Source organism: Sebastes umbrosus, chromosome 20 (genome assembly GCF_015220745.1).
Source record: "Sebastes umbrosus isolate fSebUmb1 chromosome 20, fSebUmb1.pri, whole genome shotgun sequence".
Lineage (NCBI taxonomy): Eukaryota > Metazoa > Chordata > Actinopteri > Perciformes > Sebastidae > Sebastes > Sebastes umbrosus.
The window spans coordinates 3,807,767-3,826,814 of NC_051288.1; the positions used below are offsets into that span (position 1 = coordinate 3,807,767).

A 19,048-nucleotide genomic window follows, 5' to 3' on the forward strand; every position below is an offset into this window, starting at 1 on the left:
CATGAAGCTTTGAGACCAGTCTTATGTTTTTACTATGTAAATAGTACTTTATAATTACTAGTGACGCTGGTATTGTTTTCACATTGTGAGTCAACATGGCGAAATGTGGTCCAGGAGAAACCTACTGTATCAGGAACTAGCACAGAGGTGGTTGTGAGTACTTCGCCAGGTGATTATATTTCCGTTTGTCTGTCTGTCTGTGGACAGATTGTTGTCACCGTGATACTGTCGCAACTGTGCAAGGTGCAGTCATGAAACTTTACAGGTAGTTGCGATCAAAAGGTTGAGTTCGGAGATGGGTGTGGTCTGAGCGGGGACGCTGGAAGTGGTAAAGGGGTCATTTCTTCTCTGCTCCGATGATCGCCAAACAGCTGATCTGCTCATAGCACATATCTCTCTCTCTGTCACTTGTCCACTCACTCACTACGCACACATTACATTACGCTACTCTGATGCCAACATAATAAGTGCAGGTGCGGATACCTAAACGGTACCGTAGGTAGACTCACTATCGATGCATCCCTATTTTTTTCCCTGATAATGCTTCATTGTGAACAACAAATCCATGTTGAAATCAGCAGGACGAGAGCTCATCAGGAGGTGCCATTGAATTAAAGTTATGATGCGTTCAGGTTCTATTCAGTAAAGATGAGTATTGGGCGAAGGTAAAGTCTAACGTTATCATGAGGTGTTCAAATGTAATCTTGTAAAATGTAGTTTTTGTTGAGAAACTTGAATAAACCCAGTTGTTTGAAGGAGATGTTTTCACAGCAAGATAAAATAGATAATAGAGAGGGAATTATGACCTGTTTAACTTCCTAAAAAAAAACAGTATGCAAACGGTAATAAAGGAGTGGATGTTGAAGTACATGGATTTATTGTTTTACTCTTGCTTTTTTTACCGTGGTATCGAATTGGTAGAGAATCATGGAACGTCATTGGTATTGACTACTAAATTTCTGGTATCATGACATCCCTAGAGAAATGACAAAACACTTAAAATGTACTATTGCGGCACCAAAAGGCGCGGTGAAAAATTTTGGGTGCATCTAAATGATGTGCTGGTGCCCCTAAATGAAAAAGTTAGGCACACCAGTGCAACCGATGTAAAAAGTTAGTCTGGAGCCTTGTTATGTAAACACTAATATGTTGGAAAATAGCAATAACTTTCTTAACTATTTCTATGTCCTTGCCCATTAACAGTATTAATGTTAGTAGAATATTTTACATCTTTACATTTTATTTAATTTGCGAATTATGCTACTGAAAACAACGGAACATTTCCATTATTTTCAATAGCCTACATTACCACAGCCGATATAGTATTGTAAGTACATTAAAATAGAGTTATTTCATTAACTCAACACCTACCAAAATAAAAGTGGCCCCCCATACTGTCTGCAGCCCAGGGAAAACCCTCCCTCACAAATAAAACAATGGTTAAACTCCACTTAAACGCTGCTACATCCCTGATTATATCAGAGGAAAACATTCACAGAGAGCGACAGAGTGAGGGAAACACGTCGGGCATCTGCAACCGTGCGTGTGTTTGTGTGTAAATGCGTGTGCACGGATGTCTTATCTGTTCAGCATGGGTTTTTATTTACCAAGCCGAGATGTGGATAAGCGTGGAGCGTCAAGCACGACTGCAGACGAGATACAACCACGGGGAGAGGGGATTATATCTCCAGCAACACCACTAAAGCTGTCCGCTCTCTGCTGGATCCTGAGTGAACACACGCCTCCCCCATAGCTTTATAGACGGACTGGCACATGGCGGAATTACTAGATTAGGAAGGGATATGTAAAATGTCAGATTAACAAGTCTAGGAAGAATGGAGTGAGACACATGTTTGGGTGTGATGTGAAAGCGTGATGATGAGCAAAATAAGAAAGAACAAGCAGGAGAAAGTGGATGTGAATGCATTACAATCTGCTTGGGAAGCACTTTCCCTGCTCCGGGAACCATCTGGGACCTTTCCCACAGCTGTCAATCAGCCCCGGGTTCTGCTCTCTGACTGGTTATTGGGCTTAGCAGGTCATTTACAGAGAACAGCCGAATCAATTCCCACAACACAACACTATATTACGGACAAACACACACACACACACATGCAGCCTTTGATGAGAGAACAGAGGGGGATTGTGATGGAGTAGAGGTGTAACAAGACAGCAGCTTGAAGTGAGGGAGGTCAAAGGTCAGGGAGGGAGGACTGTGAGACTGCCTAGCTGTAATCCTCCTCTGCACTGTGTTGTTACCAGTGCTAGTTAGCCTCTGGCTAGGCTCCTTCGAGTCTCCTTCCTTCCCTCCCTCTGCTTGCCCTCCTCGTCACCCTGCTAACTCTTTCCCCGGGTCTCTGAGGTCTTGTTAGGGATTCGCAGACATTTCCCTCCACAGATACTTTCAAAATGCCACACTCCTGCCTTCCTTCTCCTCCATTCCACTCTGTCCCGCTCTCTTCCTCCTCTCTAGGGGGATGTGACCAGTACCGACGTGGAAGGGCAGGGAAGCAGGAATAAATTGGAAGCCCATCTACCTATAGTTATCTCCCTCCAGGGATCTTTCCATCTTGTTTCTTAAATCCTACAAAATCCCCCGTAATACCTTCTGCTCTTCCTGCCCCTAAACATCTCTCTCTCATCCTGGCATTTTGTGGTCCTCCTTAACACTTGCCACAGACACCTTTCCCTATCACATCCACTCAATTTCCTTAAGTGCACTCCAGAGAGAGCCGGCACATCTGGCTTTTAGGTTTGCTGCGGAAGTCGGTGTTATACAGTGTTCGGGCATACACTGATAACATTATTTGCCCACCGCCCCCACCGTTGTTTTTCTATTTTTTAATGTAGAAATAAAACCCATTTAGTTCATTTTGGCGTATCAGCGGCGTGTGATCAATACCTAGTCGGAGAGAGTTGACAGACAAGACGATGGCGTAGGATTTGGGTAACACTTACTTTCACAGGTCTGCAGATGTCATGTTAATTAGGTGGTAATTAGCAAGTAACCTATAGGAAATTTCTTTGGAATTACTGCCATATTATCCCAATATTTACCTCAAAATTGATCAAAAATGACTTTATTATAAACATTATTTAATAATTATATTCCGCTATTTCGCCAATAGCTGGTAATTTATTTAATACACTTCCAGGAAAAGAATACAAAGTTAATTGATATGCTTTATTTCCATGTCTGCTGGTAAATAGATAATAATTAGCAAATAAGTTATTTGAAATTTCTTTAAAAAACTCCCTGAATCATGACATTAGCTACCAGGTTACATTAGTGTAGACAATAAGTCACATAATGGTGAGATCTGTGCCTGATCAGAAGTGTCTTCTATTTGTTTTGGTTTCACACAGCCACTTCCCAAGCCTAAGGGCCCTATTTTAACGATTTTAATGATATTTTAGCATATAATTATTAAATAATGTTTATGATAAAGTAATTTTCTATACATTTTGAGGTAGATATTGGGGTAATTTGGCAGTAATTCCAAAAGAGATTTCAAATAGGTTATTTTCTAATTATCACATAATTACCATGAAACTTGCGGAGCTGTAAAATTAAGTGTTACTGGATTTGGTGTCAAAGAGATAAAGCAAAAGCGCCTATTTGGCAATATATTGAATTTAAACCCAATGCTATAAGGGAACTGTAACGTTAATGAGGCTATTCGCCGTGCTGAGGACGGAGCGGTCACAGCCGGTGTGCGTGGCGCAGCGTCGCTGGGTGGAAACCTGCAGCCTCGCAGCGAAGGCTGGACCGAAGAGGCCAGACAGTAAAGATCAAAGTAAGCACTCTACATATATTGAGCGCCGTCTTTTCTTGTAAAATATCCGGAGTAATCTGTAACACAGCTGTTGTCAAAGTTTATTAACCGGTAGCAAAATGTCCTCACCGTTACATCCCCACTAGCAGCTCTCGATGACTGTCTGACTTTAAAACGTGCAACCCAGACAAGAACACTTGGATAGTTTTGGGGGGCAAAAGCACAGTAGAGACTGATGAATACAATGACAAGAGGCATTCAGGCTCAACAACAACAAAGGGAATGCACAATGGAAATTATAGTCCTTGTAAAACACTACTCAACTCATAAAAGACCACACATGTAAATCTTGCCCTGACAGGAATTCGTACTTTGAACCACTTGTCAACGCTTGTGCCAGGATGCTTTGTTGCTTTATTACCAGAACAACCTTGAGAACACAGAAACCCGTGCTCTATTAATGTAAATCACGATGCTTAATGCTGGATGGTTTCCATTTGGTGTAAATGTGTTCCCATGAAAAGCGCAACAACAGAGAAAATGAAAAGGAGAAAACCAGACAGAAATCTTTCTGGGTTTTGAGAAATATGTTATTTTCAGAATTGGAATGATTTCTGTGGTTGTTCATTGAAATAGATCTACAAAGACCTACCACCATGCTGCACAAGTCAAAATGCAGCTGCTTATTCTTAATGCAGGGTTTTAAAGTTTAGGTTTAATCCATTTTCAGGATAGAATGTTCAGAATAATAATAATAATAACTAGAGATGCACAGATTTATTAGCCGGTGACTGGAATCGGATGATTTTCTGCTTGATCGGCCATCACGGGCGACCGGCCGATCAGTAGGGTTGCCATCCGTCCAGTAAAATAATGAATCATCCCGTAATTTGGAAACTAAAAGACGTGTTCCGTATTGAACTGACAAGGGACGCGCCTTGTTCCATATTTTTGAGAATCAACTCAGTGCAAATCTATTGGAGATAAATATTACAGGATAGACTATTATGAGATAGAGGGAAACCCACGATTTATCATATGTTATTTTAAAGCATTTTATTAAACCTAACCTAAACACAACTGTGTATGAATATATGTCTAAAGCCCTTCTTGTGTCAGCGGACACACTAAATATCTTCCAGAGGCGCAAAATAAAACTCACGCACTTCGGCACCACAGCTGTAAAAAAATCCTAGGGTATACACTGATCTCTTTAAAGACTTCTCACATTCAATGCACCCAACAAGACAGACAGACAGACGCCTCACCAATACATAGCAACTCCTACAACCAAAAAAGCAAAAAGCAACATGAAATCAGAATTTTTCATAACGCGTTAGATTTTTCTTGGCTTTTGCACCGCTTAAAAGGCATCAACCAATCATGTTGTGTGGAACGGACTTATTCAACACGACAACATGGAGGCTGCGTAGTCCGAACCAAGCTGACAAACTTTATTACTCCTTTCCACCTTGACAAAGGCAGCGCAGACCAGATCTTCCGTTCTTACCTTTTACAATAAAAGCCCTAGACATATAGACTGCGTAACTGTTTACCAGAGGTACTCAGAGCATTCTGCTTAGAGGAAGTTAATAACATAGCTTACAGTAGTTTGGGCTATACAACAATTTACCTTGGTCAATAGGGCCTCTGCCTGTGCGAATCCATTCAAACCTTTTATTGAGAAAGGGTTGCAACTGTCGCAAATTCGCTTCGCAGCTGGTATCAATAGTTTTCATTTTCATGTTGTTTAATCGTCAAGCCCCCGGTGTGTATAAAGGTCTTTATACCCATAGTCTAAATCCGGTGAGTCCAAATAATTATTATGTAGCATTCATTAAAAAAACTGGTAAAGGGAGTTTTCCATATAAATTTACTTCTAAAAAAAAAGAAAGAAGTAATTTATTGTTGTTCAGCAATATTTCTAACCGCTTATAATGTTCAGAGAAAAACTGATAAATTGTGCCAGTTTGTCCCCCTTTATATCTGACACCTTTCATACACCATTTCACACTTCCATACGAGGGAGACAGAGAGCAACAGCAGCAGGGACATAGAAGAGGCATGAGGAATGGAGAGAAAGTCCCTTAAACAATAATTACGAGGAGGGCTGCATCTCTAGTAATGTTCCCCCTCCTCTCACAGTTTCAGAGCCTCTACAATCAACAAACCTCGACCCAACTCTAATCGAGCTATATTTCTGCGTAATAGAAAAATGAACTGCAATTTATTGCAGCAATTACAATCAAGAGCGATGTTTCAGTATAACTCTAAATTGATTGAATCCAACGAGCGAAAAGAAGTAGCCGGAGCGCAGAGTGCCGGGGTGAGCTGAGGAACACGCATTGAGTCTTGTGGTGAATTAAAATTGTAAATAAATTAAATGAGGTGAAGATCTCAGTGTGTGTAAGAGTGTGTGTGTGTGTTTAGATTAGCATGCGTTGGGCTCTGAGCACCTCATTCAGCACAATTAGAGCACGGCAGCCTTGAACCAGGAAAACAGGCGAGGAGTAATTGGATTTAAATTAGACATGTTCTCTGCTCATAGCTACCTAATGTAACGTGGAGCACAATCCCCTCACTCGCACTTCCAGCTACCTCCTCCGTTTATCTCATTTAACATCCCTCCGTCTCTTCCCACCCTTAGTACTTACACAATTCACCCTTTTGACTCCATCATACACTTCATCCGTTATCTCTCTCATACCGATTTCCCAGTCTCCACCAGTCTAATTGTTTTTCTTCCAATTAATCTTCCCCATTATCTAGTTGTGTATTTTATCTCTGCTGCTCTCGGGGCATCTGTTTGTACCTTTTTTGATTACTACCAGGAATTGATCGCTAAGTATATCTGACAACTAAATTTGTCTTTTAGCATACAAAATGAGTATAGGGTAGCGTTGTCTGACCTGCTTTTAGTTGGATTTACTCCAGCAACCCCAGCCAGCGTCAGAAAAAAAACTTTATATTTTTTCAAACACAACCGTTGGTCCTCATCCGAAAAGCCTTTCCTCTACGTTAAAAATGGGACTGATTTTAACTTACACGGCAGCTGGATTTTCATGATGTCACAAGATCACGCGAGAATCACTGGATCACATATCACACAAAAATCAGGGCTGTCAATCAATTAAAATATTTAATTGTGATTAATCACATGATTGACCATTAGTTAATCTTGATCAATCGCAAATTAATCGCACGTTTTTATCTGTTCAAAATGTACCTTATAGGGAGATTTGTCGAGTATTTGATACTCTTAGCAAAACAAAACAATGACAAATATTGTCCAGAAACCCTCACAAGTACTGCATTTAGCATAAAAAATATGCTCAAATCATAACAAACTGCAGCCCAACAGGCAACAACAGCTGTCAGTGTGTCAGTGTGCTGACTTGACTATGACTTGCCCCAAGACTGCATGTGATTATCATAAAGTGGGCATGTCTGTAAAGGGGAGACTCGTGGGTACCCATAGAACCCATTTACATTCACATATCTGGAGGTCAGAGGTCAAGGGACCCCTTTGAAAATTGGCCATGACAGTTTGGAGCGTTATTTAACCTCATTTGTGACAAGCTACTATGACGTGGTTGGTAGCGATGGATTCTTTAGATTTTTCTAGTTTCATATGACGCCAGTATCTCTAGTTTTAAAACTGAGCCTGCTACAACCTTTGAAAGATCGATTGCGTTAAAAAAGAAATTAGTGGCGTTAAAACGAATTTGCGTTAACGCGTTATCGCGTTATCTTTGGCAGCCCTAGTATAAGTGTTTGGTGTGATTTGCATATGCATGTGTGCACATTATGTACCAGAGTAGGTTTATGTGTTGCATCTATTGCTATTTGGATATGTGCGTGTGGACATACTGTATCAGAGAGTGTGTGTGCCTGCGAGTTAGGGGTGCACAATAAATAGCTTTTTTTATCGTCATCGCGATGTCAACTTGCGCGATAAATACATCGTGAAAAACTGCAATATTGCCCTCTGGGATTTTCTGAGTTCGTTGAATGAGAGTATCAATCGAAAACTGAAATGTAATTATCATTCTTTTTTTTAAAAACAGTTCAATGTTCAATTTGTTCAATAAAAGAATGTTGGAAATAATGTCTTTTCACTTTTCAATTCAACAAGCAATTTGATGTTTTTTAGCAGTATACTGAAAGAGGCAGAACTGAGTACACTTTAATATCTGCATATTTATCAAAAGTAATATCGTTATCGCGATATTCAACAGTGATATTGCATATCACATATTTCCCTTATATGGTGCAGCCCTACTGCTAGTGTGTGTTTGTGTTTCACAGCTGCGGCAGGCAGCCGTGCTATTCCTCTGGGAAGGTTTTATCTCGTCCCAGAGAAAGGGGGATGTGTGTGTTAAGTCTTGTGCTGGACCATCACATCTCAGCCTCGGCCAAGATAGTTGCTACTGCCACTAATGGCCAGGTGTTCCCACAACATCTGGACACCCCCCCACACACACACACACACGCACGCACACACACACACACACACACACACACACACACACACACACACACACACACTCCCTCCTCTGTCTCATTTACTCCTTTCCCATCTCCCCCTCCATCTCACTCTGAGGCTCAATGAAGGCTCATTAGAACAAAATCTGGATCCGTCATGTCACTCTGACACACCTGTCTGGCTTGGGCTCACACAGGCGCACACAATAACAGAGCACCGTTTCCTCTTTACATTCAGTGTCTAAGGAAATACAAGTCTGCTTTTTCCAGCCATTTTCATATGACACATTCTAAAGAAAAATGTAATCTTTGCCTCCATTTTAGTAATAAAGAAACGCTGTTCTCTACTTGGGAGTATTCAGTGGCATCGACTCTTGTATCTCTTTCTCATTTAGCACCTTATTGGTCCCAATGGTAGAGCCGAGCGTCTTTCTCCGGTCACCATCGTATCCTTTCTCCTCCTTCACTTGTATGAGGGCTTTAAAACTCCATTCCTCTTGTGTCCTCAGCTCTACCATTACTGCAATCATTAGCAGACACAGGCCAACACCCTCCATCAGGCTGAAGCCTTATTAGTTTGAATTTTTTTGTCAAAACTGCCACATTTAACACCTGGAATTGCACTAAAACCAACATTATAAACAATAACCTGTCAAACACAGCATGTATATTCAAGTTTAACTAAAAAATAAGCCAGCCTTGAAAAGTTGAGACCCTTTCCAACCTGCTCCTACGGAAGCCCCGAACAGCAAGTGAGAATTGTTTTTTTTTTTCAGGTGATCCATTCTGGTCTAAATTATTTTCTCTCCTGTGATTAGGACTCAAGAACAGGTGAAAAAAACATAATATTAATCTTTCTAAGTTACTTTGTTTATACTGTGTGAAAACAAGGGGGAAAAAAAAAAATTTTAGGCTGATTTTTCTATGTCATTTTTTTCCCCTGTGTGAAAATAAGTGAAAAGAAATGTTAGGCTGATTTTTCTAAGTTACTTTGTTTGCCCATTTGTGAGAAAATCAGCCTAAAAAATATTTTTTTAATTACTTTTTTTCACACAGGAAAAAAAGTAACTCAGAAAAATCAGCGTGAATTTATTTTTTCCACCTGGTTTACAGAAAAGGAAAAAAGGAAACACAGGAGAGAAAATCATTTAGATCAGACTTAGAAAATGGATCACCAGAAAAATAAAAAATCTCGCTGGCCTTTCAGGGCTTCCGTACATACCACTATTGAAAGATTTTAAGACTTGCAGACTACTACGACAGCCCAGCCACCCCATATCAGAGAATCCCATGTGATTAACCTGACAGTTACAAGGCCCAGCATGCGGCTGGACCTGGCTTGGTGTGATAGTACACAGCATACAGTACATCCCCCCTTAATAATGGATCCATCCTGATAACGGCTCTATCTGGCTCATTCTTGGTCTGTTTCTCTGCAGGGATCTGCAATGGCCTGATGTTACTGCAGCCACCGCCTGATACTGCACTACTCATCTATATTTCAACAGGGCCCTGTTGAGCGTGTGTGTGTGTGTGAGAGAGAGAATGAGAAAGAGAGGGAGGAAGAGAGATGTAGTTTGTCACTGGACAACCACTGCTTTAATTTACTGATCTAATTTTGGTTTCGGGCTGGTCGAATAAACAGAACTCAGCGAGCAGTCTTACACTATCAGAATGAATAGTGAGGCTGCGTATGTGAGCGTTTTATTAAGTGACTTGACCAGTCTGTAAAAGCTTCATTTAACAATCCTGCGCAAAAAGTGTCAAGAGAAGCAACGCATCAAGTGGAGCTCTCATCTTCATCCCTCGCTTCATGTACAGAGCTGTCCATATCTCAGTGACACTGGGCATGTTATGCTTTTGTGCTACTGTGATTTGGAACAATAAGGTAGGTGTCTTTTTGCAGGTTAGTGGATAAATCACAAGTTTCATCACGATACATTAATATAAATCGTTTCTTTGGACAACAATACGATATTTGCTGGTGTCACAATGTCTGCCAGGATACGATTCCAATTTGATTCAATTCAAGGGGCCTGCGATCACCCACTTCAAAATACAAATCCAGATTCTGTTACTGTAATGAAACCTATAAAAAGGAAACATATTGTAGTGTACTGTTTAGCTGTGAAATCAGAAAGATTGTGACCCGGCCGGCATGTTGAAAACAGTCGAGCCAAGACGGCAAATGCCATTACTGTAGGATCACAGGAGGACAGAGAGGAACGTACATTTTTTCACAGATTATCTATCTCACGCACTGCTGTCAAGATATAGTGACAGTTTTATCAAAAAAATAACTTCTTATCATATTTGCTCAAAGCTACGGATTTCAGCTTTAGACTACAAGCGCTTGTTGATGAGCATCAGAGATTCTCCCCCAGTGTAAATCTGAAACTTTTGAGAAATGTGGCCATAGGAAACACAGATATGAAAGCCTTGACTAACTATACTGAATGTCAGTCTGACTCAGACTGACAGCTGTCCAATTCATAGCAAACAGCTTGTGTCAGGGCTGGCAGGAAGACGACTCATACACACACTAACACATACAACTGCAGAGTTAAAGATCTAGCGCCACTAGGCATCGAGATGTTAGGAGAGGGCTTTAAGGTCTACTAAGGCCTAAAAAGAGAAAGCTATCTGAGGAGAGGAAAGGAGAGGAGAGGAGAGGAGAGCAAACGAGAGGAGAGGCAAGGAAATGAGAGGAGAGGAAATGAGAGGAGAGGAGAAGGAGGAGAGGAAACCAGATGAGAGGGGAGAAGAAATGAGAGGAAACAAGAGTAGAGGCGAGGAAACGAGAAGAGAGGAAATGAGAGGAGAGGAGAAGAAATGAGAGGAGAGAAGAGGAAATGAGAAAAGAGGAGAGGAGAGGAGATGAGAGGAGAAGAGAGGAGATGAGAAGAAACGAGGAGAGGAGAGGAGATGAGAGAAGATGAAAGGAGAGAAGAGGAGAGGAGAGGAGACGAAACAAGAGGAGAGGAGAGGAGAGGAGAGGAAATGAGAGGAGAGGAGAGAAGAGGAGAGGAGAAGAGAGGAGAAGAAAGGAGAAGAAACAAGAGGAGAGGAGAGGAGAAGAAATGAGAGGAGAAGAAACGAGAGGAGAAGAAACGAGAGGAGAAGAGAGGAGAAGAGAGGAGAAGAGAGGAGAAGAAACAAGAGAAGAGGAGAGGAGAAGAAATGAGAGGAGAAGAAACGAGAGGAGAGGAGAGGAGAGGAGAGGAGAGGAGAGGAAATGAGAGGAGAGGAGAGGAGAGGAGAGGACAGGAGGAACTCAGGCTGACCTTTAGAGAACCACACTTAAACCAGCCAACGCCCCAGGCTGTTCTAGCTCGGTCCCACTCTGCATCTGTGCGTCTGTGATTTTGTGTGTGCACGTTTCAAAGGTTACCGTGAATCTGCTGCCACGACAAAACGGTACTGATGTAAGGAGTAAATCGATGCATGTCTATGTGCGTGCTGCCACTTGATCTTTGCTTTGCAGGGCTGCTTTAGGGACCGATGACACAGGAACTTTTGTCAAGATGATGCATCACTTTTTCACACACACACACACACACACACACACACACACACACACACTTACCTTATGTGGTAGAAAGAGGGAGTTGACTGTTGCTAGGAGACTTGTGGTGTCCGGGGCATCCCTCTGGCCACAGATCACGATCTGGAAAAAAGTGGAGGACGGTGAGAGGAGGGAAATATGAAGGACAGGGAGATAACGAGATGAATAGAGTGAAATAAGAGGGGAAAGGTGACCCGTCAGAGGAGAGGAGAGGGGGAGGAAGTGATAGAGGTCAGAGCTGTATTTGTAGCAGTAACAAGGGAGGCAGGTGTTTTCTCTGGGACCGCCTCACCTCGCCTTGTTAGCCTCGCCCTGTAGCCTCGACTCATCCTCCGCAGGTCACGTATGACTGACAGAAGGCTAACCACCCTCCTCTCGGTTTTTCCACTCCCGTTATTCCATTCTCTGCTCTTTTGATTGCGCAGCACACGCCTTCATGCTAAAAGTTTTCTTAGGGTGACAGAGAAACTTTGGGGTAACTCCTGCTGTGCTCTGCTACAGCAGTATGCTGGTTTCAGTGGTTTCAGGCTAACTGAGGGTGTTAATATTTCAAAACCGATTATATAACTGAAGCTGAACAGCTCAAATAATCCATTAAATGCATGACGACCGTTTAAAAAACTGTGGGAAAAAGATTTTTGGGAGTCAGTATGTCCAGGGATTAAGTATGCATGTTTGTGGAGATGAAGCCACACGTCCTCAGACGACCTATCTTAGTTCAACTAAAAATGAAGTGTCAACACATTAGCTTCTTGTTTTTAAAAGGAGAGACTATTGCAAGTAGAGGTTTAGTAAGGAGACTTTGGCCAATCACAGGTCATTTCAGAGAAAGAGCGTTCCTATTGGCTGTTCATTCAACGGAGGCAGCTGTCAATCACTCGCAAACTCTGATCAAACAGTAATGTTTAGCTGTAAAATGAGAAAGTTTGCTCCTGCTGGTGGGCGGTGCTTGGTATTTCCTCAACTGATCTCAACATGGCTGCTGGGTCACAAACTTTTTCTCATTTTACAGCTAAACAGTACACTACGAGATGATTCTGAAAACATTTAATGCGAGAAATAGGCATTACAGTAACAGAATATTGATTTATATTTGATCAGCGCTGCCTAGTTTGATCGGAGTTTGCGAGTGATTGACAGCTGCTCAGAGACGGCAAGGCTCCAGCTTGGCTCTGATTGGTTGTTTTCCTCCAGTCTGTGAAATCTTGCAGATGCCGTTAGGAGCACCGGAGGACACAGAGGCACATGATTTTATTCAGGTTACCTGTCTAATGCACTACTGTCAGGATATAGTGACCATTTTATAAAAAATAACTTTTTATAATCACATTTGCTCCATTTTTAGCTACTGCTGCTTTAAGGCAGAATGTGACCAAATAAATGATTTATAGCCTTTATGTGATGCTTGGTCCTAATAAGAAGTGTTTATGAATAATGCCACTTGACGTTTCTCTCATTGCATAATGATTAGGAGTGCAATCGGAAAAATTGGAACCACCAATATATATATATATATAAATAATATTTAATAATTTAATTAATATTTGTAAGCAACTTTTTCCTGTAAAGTCGCTTACAAATATTGGTAGTAGCGGGTTACGTTTTTTTGGGCTTCTTTCTAAAGTGTAGTTGCTTATTTGGGCGAAATATGGCAAAAAGTACAACAAAGAATGGTAAAAGGGGAGTGGACTTAAAGATTGGATTCACCCTCAAGTGGGGGACGATTCGAAGGCAGTTTGCTGTTTTTGTAAGTGTGATGTACGAGCACATCATGCCGATCTGGTTCAACATGCTAGCACTGAAAAAAACATAAAAGAAACGCAGCAACGTTCTCTTCAATGAGGCTTACCGACATTGGATTCACGGTCTCAATGTAAAGTTACAAGCTAGAAATAAAATACCAAAATGAAATGAAATGCTCAACTTGTTTAAGTTTAGTTAACAAGAAAAAGTTGTGCAAAAATGAAATGAAATGCATGCAATCCAAAATAAATTCATACATACAGTATGCATGAAGTGATCAGGTGGCCGCCTCTCTCTCTCTCATATTGCGGTAGGTAGGTAAGGTCACTTGTTTTGGGCATTTTTTGGAGGGAGAGTTGCTTCATTTGGGCTTGTTTCAATAGACCTGGTTGCATGTTTCTCTCGTGAGATCTGGCAACACTGCCACTAAATCTTCTGGAAAAAATGTTTTAATTTCCCTAATGAGGGATAAATAAAGTACTACTTCCTCTTCTTCTTGTTAATTGAATGTTGCTGCTCTACCCATCTTCTTTTCTCAGTAGTAACATAAATCCCAAACCAACAGTATGTTAGAGCAGCTATGAATCATAAAAGGAATATAGGAAGCATGAAACTCAAAATAGCAGTAAAAATACCACCAATGCATCTGTCATATTTGTACAGTAAATTGAACACCTTTGCTAGCAGCCGCGACAGGTATTGTTTTCACCTCGTGAGTCTGTGTGAGGCAGCCAGGTGTTTATATTTCTGTCTGCCTGTGGACAGATTGTGTCACCACGATAACGTCGCAACCGTGCAAGATGCAGTCACGAAACTTTACAGGTGTGTAGTTGAGATCAAAATGAAGCGTTGTCTGTGCAAGGGCGGGGGGGGGCAAAGGGGCCATTGACCACCCCACTTCACGCCTCCACTTTAAGCCCCATAAACTTTACAGGTGTGTAATTGAGATCAAAATGAAAACAGAGTTCGAAGATGGGTGTAGTCTGAGAGAGGGCACAGGTAGGAAGTGGGTAAAGGGCCATTGGCCAACCCAATTTACGCCCTTGGTCTGATTTGGTGTCGCGATGATCACAAGATGGTCTCTAGTTTTTCTATTCTTTCTTTTTGTATTGGTCAGATAAGCACTAGATAAGTCATGGCTGCTGTTTGTCACCATTCTGACACCCTATACATCACAGCAGTAGCTCAGTTTTAATGCTAGAGTGAAGTTACTGGTATCATATGAAACTAGTAAATCCAAGGAATCCATTGGTACCAACCATGTCATACTAACTTGTCACAAAAGAGGCTAAATCATTTGTATTTCAATTTCAAAGGGGTCCCTTAACCTCGTACAGATATGTGAATGAAAATGGGTTCTATGGGTACCCACGAGTCTCCCCTTTACAGAAATGCCATGTTATGATTTGAGCATATTTTGTATGCTAATGCAGTACCTGTGAGGGTTTCTGGACAATAACTGTCTGTTAATTGTTTTGTGTTGTTAATTGATTTCCAATAATAAATATATACATACATTTTGCGTAAAGCAGCATATTTGTCCACTCCCATGTTGATAAGAGTATTAAATACTTGACAAATCTCCCTCCTTGATAAAAAATGTGCAATTAATTTTCATGATTGACAATCATTTGATAAGATTATCAAAACATTAACTTACTGTTTAAGTAACATAGTCCTCTGTTGCACTGTGGCCTGCTGTAACAGTCTAGTTTACTTGCACTGATGCATTTTCACTTCAGGGCCTGGTTACTGATAATAGCAGTGAGTCAGCAGAGGGATGCTCATTGTTTCACCAGCCTCTTGCTCAGCTTTTGTTCGGTGGCCGTTTACTGTTTGGTTCACTTCTCGTTGGTAATTGTACTGTCTACTGTGCTCGCACAATTTGTCAGACAAGCAGAAAATGCCTGCTTTCAGACATGAAAATGAGTTTAGGCTAACAGCCAGGTAAACACTTGAGGCGTGAGCACAGAGTAAAGAGCTCTGGTGCCTAAACTAGTGTGTACCCATCAGTCCATGTGAGCTTGTGAGTGAGTGGATGTGAGAATAACCTGTTTGAGGGTGTAGTGTTGGGCCATAAGAGCCTGGACCATTTCAGGCAGCGCTATGGGGACGCTGGTCAGACGGTCGGAGAAGGCTGCCAGCAGCTGTTGGGACCTCTCGAGCCACTCCTGTCGTCCAATGTAGTGAGACAGACGCAGGAGATTGGACGCCGACACCGAGTTAGCACTGGGCTCAGCTCCGTCCTGATCTGAAAGACACACACACACAGAAATACACAACATTTTTTATATAGGTTTCAATGGTTATAAGCCAGGTTTACATCCAAATGTATCGCACATTTTAACCTGAATTTCGAGAAAATTGGCAAAGGAAAATACAAATGAAGCTCGTTTGCATCCACTGCCGTTATGCGATTATTGGTTCATAGGGATTAGCATTAATTTGCGCCAATTCTCCATTCAGAAAACCATTATACCATTGCAGAAGATGAGAGCGCAACAAGATGATGTAATCGAGTGCTCCGGGGATGACGTATTTTTGTAGGCCAACCAGGAAATTAGAGTCGCATGGGTTCCCTCGACAAAAAGCCAATGGGATTTCTCCATTGGGAAAATCGCAGAAAATTAGCTCTGTGGCAAACAACCGTTTATGATACTTACACATTTTATAAAGCAAGATAATCTCCACAAATGAACACCACTTTTATGATTTTTGAAGTGTGAATGCAATCGCCAGAAATAAAAAGCTAAAGTTCAAAGGATATACAAGAAATTCACCACGGTTGCATGAGCGAGAGTAAACACAACGAGGCTGTAAAGGCGGACGAGTCGGCGTGATGACGTTTAGTAGTCTCATTTAGCAACTTGTTAGCAACCGCCTTACTTAAGACACGGTAAGGTGGGCGCCTGGTTAGCTCAGTTGGTAGAGCGGGCGCCCATGTAACAGGCCTCAGTCCTGACCGCCTAGGCCCGGGTTCGAATCCGGCCTGTGGCCCTTTCCGCATCCACTCTCTCTCTCTCTCTCTCTCTCTCCCCCCTTTCCAAGACTCTATCCACTGTCAATAAAAATGGTAAAAAATGCCCCCAAAAAATAACTTAAAAAAAAAAAAAAAAAAGACACGGTAAGGCTTCAAAATTCTTGAATGCCTGACGTATTTTATATCGCAGAACAAAACTTTAAAATCTCTTCAGCTTGTGTTAACCACAGACCTTACTTCAGGCATCTCACTAAAAATCCATCGACTGCCAGGCGAGGGAACCGCTAAAATGCTAACTCATTTCCGGATAATAGGACACATCCCTGAAGCACTCTATTAAAAGAGCGCTAGTCAAACCCCAATTGGTGAAAAACAATGTAGAAAATGTGAGGAAGCTTACATCAGATCTGTGTGGAGCGATGAGAATTTTTTTAATCTGCCGCTATTTTTCGTCTCTTCAGCGTAGCAGAAGCTTCAGTGGACTTTTCCACCTCAGCCAGGCATTAAAACAATATTTCAAGATTTTTCCCCCCCAATTTTTGGACTTTCAGCCAGTGGGCGACCTCCGGGTCTGAAAAGTGAAGCCGATGCTGAAGTGCATTAAACTTGCATTGTTTCTAAAGGCCAGCAGGGGGCGACTCCTCTGGTTGCAAAAATGACCCTATTTCTCACTAAACATGAGTTTATGGTCTCAATCACTAGTTTCAAGTCTTCTTCAATACAGCATGATGTTCATTTAGTAAATTATGGTCCCATTTAGAGTCGAATAGACCATAAAGCAGGGGATGCTTTAGGGCGTGGCTACCTTGTGATTGACAGGTCGCTACCACGTCGTTGTCCGGTCTGGGAGTTGTCCTTGTTTTCGTCTTACAACTTTAACCCTTTCACAGTGTGTTTTCAGTTCATGAAAGTTAATTATAACCTTTTTGGTCGCCTTAAAAATGTCTCATTCAGCGTTTGGTTGTACTTAGCTCCACCTTCTCGTGTCACTTCTGGTTGCAAAAAAAACTAGATGGCGACGGCCAAAATGCCGAACTCAAGGCTTCAAAACGGTAGCCAACAAACCAATGGGTGACGTCACAATGACTACATCCACTTCTTATATACAGTACAGTCTATGTGCAGACCACACATATGCAGACAGGAAAGCATATTAAACACTCATGTTCCACTTCGTTATGATGGACAGGATTTTTTAGACATTTACAAAGAGGCAAATCATTTCAAAAAGCAATTTAGTCTACACTACACAGGGTAGTAATCATACGATCAATAATAATCAGACAAAGTGATGGCACAGAGTCAAAAATAAGATGTGTGCGTTGAATAGGATGGGCACACAACAGATATGTCTGTAATCCTTCATGAGACATAAATCTTGTAACAAATGCGACGCCTCTGATCCAACACATCAGCATTTCTGTTACAATTTGTCAAAGTAACAGGAAAGATAGCAAAATAGTCAGTTCAACTCTATACCTTCCTGTGACTTCCCACAGTACACAACCGTCCCAGAGTCTCAATGTGTGGTGTGGTGTGATGTGATGGGACTAACAGATGACCTCATGACTTAGCCCTGTTAAGTGATTGGTCCTTATCTCTTATCAGTGTCCAATGAGAGCCTGGAGGTGATCCTCTCATAACCCATGACCTCGCTGCAAGTCTGCTTCTCAGCAACGCTGTGAGGCCAGTGTCTATGATTGTGTGAGCGTGTGTGTGTGTGTATAAGGGAGAGAGGGACTTTTGAGTTGGTAGCTGACACAAGCCGCTTTTAAGTCAAACTGCAATTTTAGGTCAAAAACTAAAAATAGCAAAGATAAACCTCAACACACAAAAAACTCTACTGTACAGTCGCTGCATATAAAATATTTCTTATGACAAGCATGAATTTACAATCGCATATAGATGCACGTGAAGTGAACCACCCCGTGCATGACTGAACTGCAGACATAATTTGATTTTATCCTGCAGTATGTTTCAGCTCTCCGTGAGCCCCATGGCAAGAAAGCTTCAACATACACACACACACACACACACACACACTACATACTGTACACACACACACACATACAGAGGCTGAGTGAGCGAGTCTGTCCGCTTTCCACATTTCACATTACTCTTTTCTTGAAGAGCCCCGTGGAAGGAGGTCATATACACACATAGCTTTGACAAAACTGCCTCTAAACACGCACATATATATTCCTATAATACCAACAGTGGAAAATGATTCGATACCTACCGAGTGTGGACCTCTGTTTCTGGTCATTTTGATAAAAACAAAAATAGATTAAAAAATGTGCTTTTAGGGTCTTTTTCCAGTGGGCAACCTCCGGGTCTGATAAGTGAAGCCAATGCTGAAGTGCCTTAAACGTGCATTCTTTCTAAAAGCCAGCAGGGGGCGACTCCTCTGGTTGCGAAAAGAAGTCTGATTGTATAGAAGTCTATGAGAAAAAAAAGCCTACTTCTCTCTTGATTTATTACCTCAGTAAACATTGTGAA

General features: G+C 41.6%; 1 protein-coding gene across 1 annotated transcript in view; it reads right to left on the reverse strand.

The window, feature by feature from the left end:
- spata20 (spermatogenesis associated 20) overlaps nt 1-19,048 on the reverse strand; it is a 65,257-nt gene that overhangs the window by 10,003 nt on the left and 36,206 nt on the right. Inside the window, exons 14-15 of the mRNA XM_037754688.1 lie at nt 15,621-15,820; nt 11,848-11,928 (exon numbers count right to left, since the gene is read on the reverse strand). Coding sequence (XP_037610616.1) covers nt 11,848-11,928; nt 15,621-15,820 — 281 coding nt within the window. The remainder of the gene's footprint in view (nt 1-11,847; nt 11,929-15,620; nt 15,821-19,048) is intronic.